Here is a 12,500-nt window from a genome sequence, read left to right on the forward strand (position 1 = left end):
CTCTGTGTGTATTGCTGTGTATATCTCTGTGTGTATCTCTGTGTGTATTGCTGTGTATATCTCTGTGTGTATCTCTGTGTGTATCTCTGTGTGTATTGCTGTGTGTATCTCTGTGTGTATTGCTGTGTGTAACTCTGTGTGTATCTCTGTGTGTATTGCTGTGTGTATCGCTATGTATATCTCTGTGTGTATCGCTGTGTGTATCTCTGTGTGTATCACCATGTGTATTGCTGTGTGTATTGCTGTGTGTATCTCTGTGTATCTCTCTGTGTGTATCTCCGTGTGTATCTCTGTGTGTATTGCTGTGTGTATCTCTGTGTGTATTGCTGTGTATATCTCTGTGTGTATCTCTGTGTGTATCTCTGTGTGTATTGCTGTGTGTAACTCTGTGTGTATCTCTGTGTGTATCTCTGTGTGTATTGCTGTGTGTATCGCTATGTATATCTCTGTGTGTATCTCCGTGTGTATCTCTGTGTGTATTGCTGTGTGTATCTCTGTGTGTATTGCTGTGTGTATCGCTATGTATATCTCTGTGTGTATTGCTGTGTGTATCTCTGTGTGTATTGCTGTGTGTATCGCTGTGTGTATCGCTGTGTGTATCTCTGTGTTTATCTCTGTGTGTATTGCTGTGTGTATCGCTGTGTATATCTCTGTGTATCTCTCTGTGTGTATCTCTGTGTGTATCGCCGTGTGTATCTCTGTGTGTATTTCCGTGTGTATAGCTGTGTGTATCTATTTGTGTATCTCTTTGTGCATCTCTGTGTGTATCACCGTGTGTATCGCCGTGTGTATCTCTGTGTGTATCTCTGTGTGTATTTCCGTGTGTATAGCTGTGTGTATCTCTGTGTGTATCTCTTTGTGCATCTCCGTGTGTATCGCTGTGTGTATCACCATGTGTATCTCTGTGTGTATCTCTGTGTGTATCTCCGTGTGTATCGCTGTGTTTATCTGTGTGTATCTCATTGTGTATCGCTGTGTTTATCTTTGTGTGATTCAATTTTAAACTGAATCACAAGACCATTATTATAATCTAATTCCTTTCAAATATTTTAAATCAACCAGCAAACAGCCAGATGTTATCCTGAGGTGTTGACGTACGTGTTTTATACGTGAAGAAGACGTGTTCTTTACATTCAGTCATTTGATGGACGCTGATCTACAGAATCTCATAAAACCTGCCAGCACATGAAGTCGTGGGTGTTTCTGAACAGCGAGTTGTTTCAGTGATTCATCAGAGTGATTCATCAGAGTGATTCATCACAGACGTGCAGTCAGACAGGAACAGAGTCGCTGTAGCAGCCTGTAGTGCAGGAGTGTGAGCCGTGAGAAAGTGTGTGTATCACTGTGTGCATCTCAGTGTGTATCTCAGTGTGTGTCTCAGTGTGTATCGCCTTGTGTATCTCAGTGTGTAGCTCTGTGTGTATTGCCGCGTGTAGCTCTGTGTGTATCACAGTGTGTATCACCGTGTGTAGCTCTGTGTGTATCTCGGTGTGTATTGCAGTGTGTATCGCCATGTGTATCACCGTGTGTATCACCGTGTGTATCGCCGTGTGTAGCTCTGTGTGTATCGCAGTGTGTATCACCGTGTGTAGCTCTGTGTGTATCTCAATGTGTATCACCGTATGTATCTCAGTGTGTATCTGTGTATCACCGTATGTATCTCAGTGTGTATCGTCGTGTGTAGCTGTGTGTATCTCCGTGTGTATCTCAGTGTGTATCGCAGTGTGTATCGCCGTGTGTATCACCGTGTGTATCACTGTGTGTAGCTCTGTGTGTATCTTAATGTGTATTGCCGTATGTATCTCAGTGTGTATCTGTGTGTGTATCTCAGTGTGTATCTCAGTGTGTATCACCGTGTGTAGCTGTGTGTATCTTAGTGTGTATCTTAGTGTGTAGCTCTGTGTGTATCTCTGTGTGTATCGCCGTGTGTAGCTCTGTGTGTATCGCCGTGTGTATCTCAGTGTGTATCACCGTGTGTAGCTGTGTGTATCTTAGTGTGTATCTTAGTGTGTAGCTCTGTGTGTATCTCTGTGTGTATCGCCGTGTGTAGCTCTGTGTGTATCGCCGTGTGTATCTCAGTGTGTATCACCGTGTGTATCTCAGTGTGTATTGCTGTTTGTATCGCTGTATGTATCTGAGATTCATTTATTTTTCACGTGTCATACGTATTTTTTCATGTGGATATTGTATTTTTATGTGAGTTTTACACACAATTCATTTATTTTCACGTGTGAGTTTTCGTGTGATTCATTTATTTACAGGTGATTTTTTTTCATGTGATTCATTCGCTTTCTCACAAGATTCATGAATACATATAGTTTCGAGTCATTTATTTTTACATGCAATTTTTCACAATGAATTTATTTTCACGTGTTTTTTTTTTTACACGGCGAATTTATTTTCACGTGCGATTTCTTTACGACATATATTTATTTATTTATTTATTGATTGATTAGTTTAGTGTCAGACTTTTTAATGATTTATTTCTTTATTTTCACACACGATTTTTACAGGACTGATTTCTTTTCATGCGAATCTACGGGCACGTACAGGACACGCATTTTCAGTTTGCGGATGTGATTTTTCATACGTGAATATTTCTTTCGCGCGTGCTCACGCGTTATTCACGTGATCTTGTGTCCAGTTTCGGGGCATAACGTGATGAAATGCAGCTTTTTCATGTTTTTTTTTAATGTGATTCCATTCATCATTCATCATTCATCATTCCTTCATCCTCGGGTTGCAGTGTCTCTGGAGTGCATCCTGGGAAATCTGAGCGTGAGGTAGGAGTGCTCTCTGCATGAGGCATGATTCACACACACACACACACACACACACACATCCACATCTAGGGGGAATTTAGATTCGCCAGCGCAGCTACTGCGTGGTTTTTGGAGTAGTTGGGAGGAAACCGGAGATCGCGGAGGAAACCCAGAGAGTGTGAAACGTTCACGTGAGCTCGGGATGGAACCCTGGAGCTGTGATCGCGTTTCACGCAGGATCCGTAAGCGAGAGCCTGGCTCAAATGTTCCGAGCTGAGATTTCGCCTCAATGTGCCAAATACCTCCATGTGTTTGTTGACGTGCAGCCGAGGCAACTGCTGAAGCGTTCATGCCACACGGCGGGGTTATAGGAGCAGACAAAACACACGGATTAAAGCTCGTTACACAATTCTGTCATCTGGACACGACGATAAGGAACAATGTGTCGTGTTGTGTCTTTCTTCCGCCCACTTTAACCTTACTTTTGACTCCGTGGTGTTCCTCAGACTTCACCCACTGCTTTATTCTAATCTTACACAAACTTCTCCTTCAACTCTTCACCCTTTCATCTGGAGCTCATTTCTCAAACACACACTCTCTCCTTTTTATCTTCTTCTTCCTCTACTTTTTATATTATTTATTTATTTATACCACGTCTGATGCAAACACGTCTCCCTTCACTGCATCTTGAGCAGCTCGAGTAATCAGATCCTCCAGTGCAATACGTAATCCCAAGGTGCACCGCTCAATGAATAAGCGCATTACCTAATCCCATGAAGCACTGCGGTGGGCGGTGGTTTTTGAGAGCTGAGGCCCCGCCCACCGCGCTCGTGTGGACCAGTGAGTGTTGTTTGACATGACATCATCTTTATTTTCAGTGCGCGAGCTGCGCCGTGCCTCCGGAAAAAAAAAAAAAAAAACAAGGCACCAAAAAACTTTGTTTGCACGTCGGAAGTGAGAAGATGTTTCAGGATCGTGCTCGAAACGGAGGAAAAGTTTCCAGGGAAAGTTGCTGCTGGTGTTGTTTTGATGATCGGATGCAGTTTGAAGGTTGAACATTTGAACTTTTTACGGCGCGCGGGTTCGGGGTTTGGTTTTGTTTTTACGCGCAGAACATCACATCTCATCACATCTCATCACATCTCCCCGCGCGCGCTGCACAAACTTCACACCTTTCAACTTTGCAAAAATGGATGGTTTGTTTTATAATGAAGCTCTGGATGGGGTTTTAAACCACCACCATCATCATCACCTTCATCATCATCATCTTCATCATCATCACGGCGAGGCTGGAGGGAACGGATACGAAACCCTGACGCGCAACATGAGCCTGAACCTCGCCGACGCGCCCGACGCGCTCACGCTCACGTCCCCAGACCTCCATTTACTCAAACTCACCTCCCCCGAGCTCGAGCGACTCATCATCCAGTCCTGCAACGGCTTAGCTCCGACAGCCCCGGCTTCCGGTCCGGCGCGCGCTTTCCCCGCTCCAAAACACTCCGCGGACGAGCACGATGCCTTCGCCCTGGCGGAGTTCCAGTGCCACCAGAGGATGTCCAGTAACCCCGAAGATGTGCCACCTGTAGCCACGGCATCGTCTCACGCCTGCGCCGGGTTCGCAGAGCACCTGAACCCCACGTGGGACGCGTACACCGACGCGCCGCCGTGCGCTCCTCCGCAGTTCAGCTGCGCGCCGGCGCTCAAGGACGAGTCGCAGAAAGTCCCCGAGACGCCGCCGCTGTCTCCCATCGACATGGAGGACCAGGAGAGGATCAAAGCCGAGAGGAAGCGCATGAGAAACCGCGTGGCCGCCTCCAAGTGCCGGAAGCGGAAGCTGGAGCGGCTCGCGCGGCTGGAGGAGAGAGTGAGCCGGTTAACGGGGGAGAACGGAGAACTGCGCGGCGCCGCCGAAACGCTCAGAGACCAGGTCGCTCAGCTCAGACACCAGCTCCTGGACCACATCAAGAGCGGCTGCAAACTCCTCAGCCAGCAACTGCAGACTGTCAAAGAGTTTTAAAGGTGCGGTTCGTCTTTTTTTTTTTTTTTTTTTTTTGTCAATACCTGTAAGGATTTCAAAAATACCTTAGAAAGATTGCATTCAAAAAAAAAAATGCCATGCTAGTTTTTTCCTTTCATTTCAAGCTTCCGTTTACATTTTTTTTTTACATTTCTTTCTGGTCCGGAAATGAGTTCCACCCCCAGCTGGATCTGCCTTTTTTTTTTTTTTTTTTTCCCCCCTATAATGCACCTTGCTCTGCACATGTACTGTAGTTTCTCCACAGCATGCGGAGTTAGACTCCAACATTTTCACTCCTAGACATCAGGGGTGTCTGAAATGACATACCGCTCCTTTAATCTTTCAATCAGACTGCACTGTGGATTTTTTTTTTATTATTATTATAAAATCTCGTCTTCCAGTGTCTAAAGGAAGTTGTTTGTGCTAGACTGTTTTATAGACGTATTCGTGGGTGGCGCAGACGGAATCGTTGCCGCCTCACAGGGTCCGGGGTCGGATCCTGAGCTCGGGTTTCCTCCGGCTTTTCCAGTTTCCTCACAGAAATATGCTGGTGACTCTAAATTGGCCCTAGATGTATATGTGTGTGTGTATGGTGTCCAATCCAGGGTGCATTCCCACCTCAGGCCTGGTTTTCCCGGGATAGACTCCGGATTCGCCACAACCCTGACCTCTATTAAGCACTTATAAATATAAATGAATGAATTTCATATTAACATGTGATGTCATCTTTTTTTTCCCCCCCACTTATCTTTTTACTAATATAGAGTTTTGCACTGTTTTTAGGTTTTCTACAATCTTTGTCCTACATTGTACAAAAAAAATGATGTGTAAACATATTTTATATTATCAATCAACCTGTACAAGGGGTTGTTTTTTGCCCAGGTCACCTCCTGTATGATGATTAAACAGTGACACGATGCTCCATGTACAAAAGCAACTGTTACACACTTTCAGTGCAATTAAATAAATAGAGCTTTTTAAAAGGAACGAAAACGTACTTGTGTATTTAACATTTAACATGATTGTGAATAGGCAAATGCTGTAGAATTTTAAGAGGAGCCACTTTTTATGATCGTGCATGTGACACACAGGAGAGTTAGGGGAGGAAAAATAGGCTTGTATGTTTTTTTTTTAAACACATTTTGAAACTGTTAGATTTCTTTAGGTTTGAAAGCAGATTAAATGACACTTTGGGAATGGAGTCAGAATGGTCAATTTTTCATCAATATCAGATATTCATTATCTATAGTATTGATGGGGCATGCGGGTCACAACACAATTTTAAATGTAAAAGAAATGAAAACTTTATACAATAGATCTGCCATTAAACAAGCATGTAACTATAGTTTCATATATATACAGTACTGTGCAAAAGTCTTAGGCACATGCAAAGAAATGCTGTAGAGCAAAGATGCCTTCAAAAATAATGAAATTAAATGTTTCTACGTTAAAAAAATACTATAAAGAGCAGTAAACAGTAATAAATGAAACAAAGTCAATATTTGGTGTGACGATCCTTCACTTTAAATAAAAAAAAACAGTATCTCAGGTGCAGTGTGTGCAGTTTTATAAGGAAATGAGCTGGAAGTGTTACTGAGCATCTTGCAGAAGCAGCCACAGTTCTTCTGGAGACTTTGACTGTCGACTCGCTTCTTATTTCTGCAGCGAAACCCAGCAGCCTTCATTATGTTTTTATCTGAAAAGTGTCTCTTATGGAATCTGCTGCTTTCTTTACTGACGTACAAACATTTTTCTGTAACATTTCATTTTGTGCTGGAAAACTAATATTTGGAATCTAAAAGGTTTTTGTACTGAATCAATAATGTAGAAGTCAGAAAATAAACATCTATAACAAAGTTTGTACTAAAGAAAAAGACTTTTGCACAGTATTGTATATATATATATATATATATATTTTACAAAAATTACAAATGAGTTCTAACTAAACCTTCATCAGATGGCATACTGATTGACCAGCACAACTGCTAGAAAAGAATGAGAGCTTTCACAGCTCCAGCTCCTTTCTCCTCACTCCCAACGTCGTGTGATGCACTGCTAAATATTTCTAGCAGGAAGTGGAACAGATAAAGTTGCGGATTGTGTGCTCACATGCAAGTCATAATACAACTTGCCTGACTTTTTACAGTATTAGGTATAGATCATGATTATAGCAATCAATCAATCAATCAATCGTAGTGCAGACATCTTGCTAATTCTTATTCCTTTCACCGTTTAAAAAAAAAAAAAAAAAGTGAGGTAGAATTACTAAACATGGACCACAAAACGACACCAAGACAGTGTGTATAAAATGGTACAGTTCTAAGCTGATGCAGTTTTGCTCTTGCTCATGCACCAGTCTGAGAGAGCAGGAAAGTCGTCACTTGTTTCTGTGGTTGGGGTAAAAAGGGGAACTGACATAAGCAATAAGGCTGAATTCTGACTGGTGATTTGCTGGAAAGGAAGTCACTTGTACCAAAATATAATCACGCCTGCCTTTGAATCGGCCAGAAGGAAACGCCAGATTAAAGAAATTATATATTTATTTCTTTTGCCGACAATAATAAGAATAAAGGCTCCTGGGTGGCGTGACAGAAAAGTGCTCGCCCCTATATCGCCACCGGGAGTCCAAGAGAGCAAAAGTGACCGTGCTCGCTAAGTGGAAAGGATGGCATTACTCTCTCTCTGCCAATCACAGCACTAGCACTGGCCAATCACAGGCATCTGTGAGGTCATGTATGCGGCAGAGGGCGGATAGCGCTTTCCTCCGAGTGCGTTACGCTGCCCTGTAACGCAGCATGGAGGAAGCGCGTCTCGTCTTAACCTTCGCTCTCCCATGCTGGTCGCTGTCATGTAACAGTTGAGAGATGACTTGTGGGCGGGATTAATTAAGGAAAAGGACTGACCATGAGATGGGCTTTATTTCCTGTATTTGCAGACCTTTACAATGAAAAGGTACATGTGTAGCAAAATCACTTCATAAACAAATATTTACAAAAGTGCCAAACACACTACAAGGACCAAAATACAGCCGGATATTATAAATTGTCCAGAATGTTAGCATGGACACTAGCTATGTAAAACCATAACTGGTCCATGAGTAACAATTCTGAGCATTGAAGACTTAAGACAGCGAGATCAAATTCGTTTAATTAAATGGTCTATAAAAATCAATCAATCTCCTGATCCGAGTCGATGTGTTTAATTATGCTGTTATGTGCAACACAGATTCAAAATTCACAATTCGAATTTCTATAAACCATTTAAATAAACTGTTATTCTAAAAGGAGAATCTGTCCACAATGACACTCGTATACAGTCCAGTTGTCCTCCTTGGGCAGAAACAGGAAGTTGAAGGTGTAACTGAAGGACACGGGCGGCGCCTCAGCAGAGTGACAGGCCCTCCTTGGCGGCCAGCCGCTGCCTGTGGATGTTGTCCTGCTCTAGCTCCTCGTGACTCGGGTGCCAGAGCCGGGCGAGGATGCGCTCCATGTTCAGAGCGTACACGGTGTGAGAAGGCATCACCCTGCGGTGCACCTGACCACACACACACACACACACACACACACACACACACACACACGGTTTGGGTTAAAATCAGTTCTGGAGAGGACAGACACGAGTGTGACGTGCTCCTGAACGCAAAGGAATCTCGCGTTTATTCTGTAGACGACCGTTTCTCTTCTCTGCTACCAGAATTTCCACGCCATGTTACAGCTCGTAATGTTTTGTGGCTTCTCCAACAGAGCTTTGAGAGGAATCTACCTAAAATTTGCAAAAGGTCAACATTAAGCAAATAAACCCAGCCCTTGCACTTTGTTTAGACACTCTAGAGAAAGCAGACTCAAGAGTATTCCTTAACAACACATGCTGAAGCGCCTCATTTGGATTTTATGGTGAGAAATACGACCTAAGCATTATTACACACTATGAATAACAAAGTGCCTTAGGATACTGAGTGAAGTCGCTAGTCAAGTGGGTAAGTAAGATTAAGCAAAACAAACTCGCACACCTACAGTTTATTCTTACTTTTTTAAAAGAAGACGTGTTTACGTCTCTAAAAAAACATTCATATAACCAAACATATATCGTAAGTTAAGGATGTGAGATATGATAAGTAAGAAATAACACACAACAGAATGTGCTGTTATATGAAAATAATGCACGTCCCGGTGGTGTGATGCGGTACAACGCGCAAGCAGAGTGCCGCTACAACCCTCCACTCAAAATGTATTATTATTTTCATACAACACATAACAGCAGAGGTCAGGAGTGTGTTATTCCGCTTATGCCACAGTGATTTGCCAAAGATCACAATGTTTAATTTTAATTTATTGTTAGATTTAACGTTGTGGAACATCTAAGAGACAAGTCATTTCCTGTTCTCACTTATGTTACAGCGGCGATAAACGGTCATTCCCTCACCAGCCTCTCTCTTCTCTTTCTTCTCTTTCTTCTCTCTCTCTCTCTCTCTCTAAACACGCAGCTTGTCCTTTTACCGACAAACCAAAAAGCGTAAACTCCTCTGTCCTGAAGACGTTCCTGAGCTGATAAACTTTACAAAGCACCGTAACTGTTAAAAAGCACTTCCAACTGAGGCTCTTTCCATAAGTGTTAAATTTCTCCTAACAGAAAACAGCACCACAACAACACAATTATATGCTTTTAATCTGTTAAACAACGAAATGTTTTTAAATCTGTTTATTATTAGACTTAGATTATGTGGAGTGTCTGCCTTAGAAGTCCCTGTGTATGAGCTGTTACTATAGAAACAATAACGTATTACAACAAGTGTATTAACATTAACCTATCGTTCATGAAGTACCTGTGCTGTTATACAAAACGAATGCAGACCTTCTGACCAATCAGAATCGAGCGTTCAGCTGCGCTGTGGCATAATTAAGAAATAAAACACTCCAGGTTGTGCTGTTATATGAAAATAATCGCTTTACGAGAGGTAACATTATTTTCCTATAAAAGCACATCCCCGATTTGCCAGTGATTACATTTTGTTATTCGTTACAGAATGACTTTTATCCGGTTGTAGTTACATTTAATTTTGTGGAACGTTCACGTGACGAATTCCTGTTATCACTTACGTTACAGCAGCTACAAACAGTCTTTCCCTCACCAACCTCTCTTTTCTCTCTCTTTATGTTGAAGACAAAAAAACAAGCAAACAATTCCTCTGTAATGAAGATGTCAGAAAACTTACAGCTTTACCTCTGACTGTTACAAAACACTGACACTGGAGACTCCTTCCCTAAATGTTACATAAACACATTCTCCTCACAGAAAAATTCAATCAATGGTCATATAACTAATTGTTCTATTCTGTTAAAATATTATGTGAATATAGCCAAAGGCATTAGGGAATGACAATACATCAAAAAAATATCATTGATAAAATGTACGTAAGTGCGAAAAAGGTCATGATGTGAATATCTGATCGATTGGCTGTGATTATAGTTTCACTCGAGAGACTGACTCCTGCCTGAATAAACCGATAGTGTGGTAAGAACAGAGGGCTGCAGAGATTCAGATGTCACCTGTAGAGCCTCCAGGAGATCGTACGTGCTGATGGGAGGCAGGGGGGCGGGGGCACTGGAGCCAGAGCAGGCCAATAGGAAAGCGGCCTGCTGTTCTGCATCGTCTGGAGACACCTGAGGGGGCGGAGCAGCCGGCAGCGAGGCACTGGGAGGGGGGCTGCAGGTAAACGGATACGCGACTGTCAACTAAGTCCGGTTTACTATACGTGCTCACTACATGGTGTAGGAAATATCGCTGTCATGGAGCGTTACACACACACACACACACACACACACACGCACAATCACTATATATAGCTCTAATAAAATATCACTTAAGATCCAATCAAAGAAAAACAACAAAAAAAAGCATCTCCAACAAGTGTCTGTTCTGGGAAAAAGTATATAACTATAAAAACGATGAAAATAAAACACACGTTTACACAAAGGGATGTGCATACTGTAACCATGACAACAGTACTGGTAAAAACAAACAAACAAACAAACAAACAAACAAACAAACAAAAAACTTTATGCTTTGTATCTGATAAGGAGGAAATCTAGACTGTATGGCCAAAAATGATGTGGACATCTCAAAGCAGAACGTGCAATTTTAATATATTTATGGCTGTGAATATGTAGAAGATGTAGAATGTGAAAAATCCGACCGTCTCAGGACACTAAACGCTAAAGACGGCGACGTGACTCACTACTCTGTGACAGTGTGGTACGCAGCCAGGCTGTTCTTGAGGTACGGCTGCGGTGCGACGTCACTGCCGAAGGCGTACTGGAAGTGTCCCTCTCTCAGCCGGTAGGCTTTTCTCCGCGACACCACCGCAGTGATCAGGTCTTTTAAATGCACCTGAACAACAGGTTCGATAGTTAACACAAATATTAATAATAATAATAATAATAAAAACACTATCATATCTTTATTCTCGAATACGAGACACATACAGAGACTATGACAAGCATATCACAGCTGGCTGGATTGTTCCAAACCAGATGATGCTACAAGTAAGGAATTAAACACTGTGCTGTTACAGGAAAACAATCAACGATGACCAGACCCTGCTGGTGATCACACACACACACACACACACACACACACACACACCTCGAGAGCGCACACGACAGTGCTCACGGCGTCCTCGGTGACGTTGTCGAGGCCCATCTCGAAGGCGGTCACCATCATGCGGGCCTCCAGCTGCCCCCGCGTGGGCAGTAAGAGTGTGTGAGCGCTGAGCTTCATCTCCTCCTCCTCCGCTCCGGCCTCGCGAGGGCTGAACGTCTGAGCTCCACTCAGCGGGTTCTGGGGCTGGAAGCGATGCTGCACAGAGACACACACACACACACACACACACACACACACACACACACACACCACCTTAACGAGCGCAAAACAAAAAAAGCTCATGGCACGAGAGTCGGAAAAAGGACTTACGTCGAATTTCTGGCGCACGGATGAAAACTTCTTCTTGCCCTTCGGCTTGGCGGGCTTTGAGGCAGAACCTCCGGACCACTGCAGTGACCCGGGACCCTCTGCTGGAGAAAAACAACCGTGAATAAACATGAGCAAAATTCACGCACACTTTTTTTTTTTTTTTTTTCGGCTTACATGAACAGTAAACACAAAGCTAATTTGAAAAGTAAAGTCTCCAAATATTTAGTTTCTAGCAGCGTTTGGCCGATGTGCAGTAAACTCTGAATCATACCTGGTGTGGATACAATAATCTGGCAGCGTGTAAGAATGGCCAGCAGGAAGTCATTGTGGATGTGAACTGCAAAAGAGAAAAACATGATTATGTCTGAAATGCAATAAACAAACAAATAAATAAACAAATAAACCACGTTCCTATATCCACTGGCCATTTTATCATGCTCCTCTACCACGACGGTGTAAACTCTGATTGGTCAGAAGGTGTTGATTAATTTTCCTTAACAGCAGCTCACAGGTTTATATTAAAGGTGCAGTAGGCGATTTGGAAAATAAATAAATAAATAAACCAATACTTGTACAAATAACGTGGAAGATATGTAGAACATGATAAATAACAATGATTCAAGTCGTGGTCTTCGCAAAAGTTTATTAAGTTGGTGAGAAAACCAGTTTGGAAAAGTGGTTTCTGGTCCAGAACACTTGTTTGTGATTGGATGAGCCTCCTGTCAATCATTCTTAAAGACACGGTGCTCTAC

The 12,500-nt window shown here is 42.7% G+C and overlaps 2 protein-coding genes across 3 annotated transcripts in view; one reads left to right on the top strand and one right to left on the bottom strand.

Moving 5' to 3' along the window:
• Positions 1-3,583: 3,583 nt before the first annotated feature.
• On the top strand, positions 3,584-6,750 carry LOC113547281 (transcription factor Jun). The gene is made up of 2 exons (XM_053233607.1): positions 3,584-4,781; positions 5,207-6,750. The coding sequence occupies exon 1, from the start codon at positions 3,952-3,954 to the stop codon at positions 4,777-4,779; it is 828 nt and encodes a 275-aa protein (XP_053089582.1). The 5' UTR covers positions 3,584-3,951; the 3' UTR covers positions 4,780-4,781; positions 5,207-6,750.
• Positions 6,751-7,678: 928 nt separating this feature from the next.
• The window catches only part of tada1 (transcriptional adaptor 1), a 7,453-nt gene continuing 2,631 nt past the window's right edge, over positions 7,679-12,500 (bottom strand). Inside the window, exons 3-8 of one of the 2 annotated variants that reach the window (XM_034303679.2) lie at positions 12,020-12,085; positions 11,749-11,846; positions 11,422-11,634; positions 11,015-11,166; positions 10,326-10,482; positions 7,679-8,313 (exon numbers count right to left, since the gene is read on the bottom strand). In XM_034303679.2, coding sequence (XP_034159570.1) covers positions 8,161-8,313; positions 10,326-10,482; positions 11,015-11,166; positions 11,422-11,634; positions 11,749-11,846; positions 12,020-12,085 — 839 coding nt within the window. In that variant the 3' untranslated portion in view covers positions 7,679-8,160. Of the gene's footprint in view, positions 8,314-10,325; positions 10,483-11,014; positions 11,167-11,421; positions 11,635-11,748; positions 11,850-12,019; positions 12,086-12,500 lie in introns of both variants that reach the window. The other variant, XM_034303678.2, reaches the window with a different exon arrangement.

Source organism: Pangasianodon hypophthalmus, chromosome 4 (genome assembly GCF_027358585.1).
Source record: "Pangasianodon hypophthalmus isolate fPanHyp1 chromosome 4, fPanHyp1.pri, whole genome shotgun sequence".
Lineage (NCBI taxonomy): Eukaryota > Metazoa > Chordata > Actinopteri > Siluriformes > Pangasiidae > Pangasianodon > Pangasianodon hypophthalmus.

Excerpts from the sequence above, each read along its gene's own strand:
- LOC113547281 (XM_053233607.1), top strand. The coding sequence starts at position 3,952 with ATGGATGGTTTGTTTTATAATGAAGCTCTGGATGGGGTTTTAAACCAC.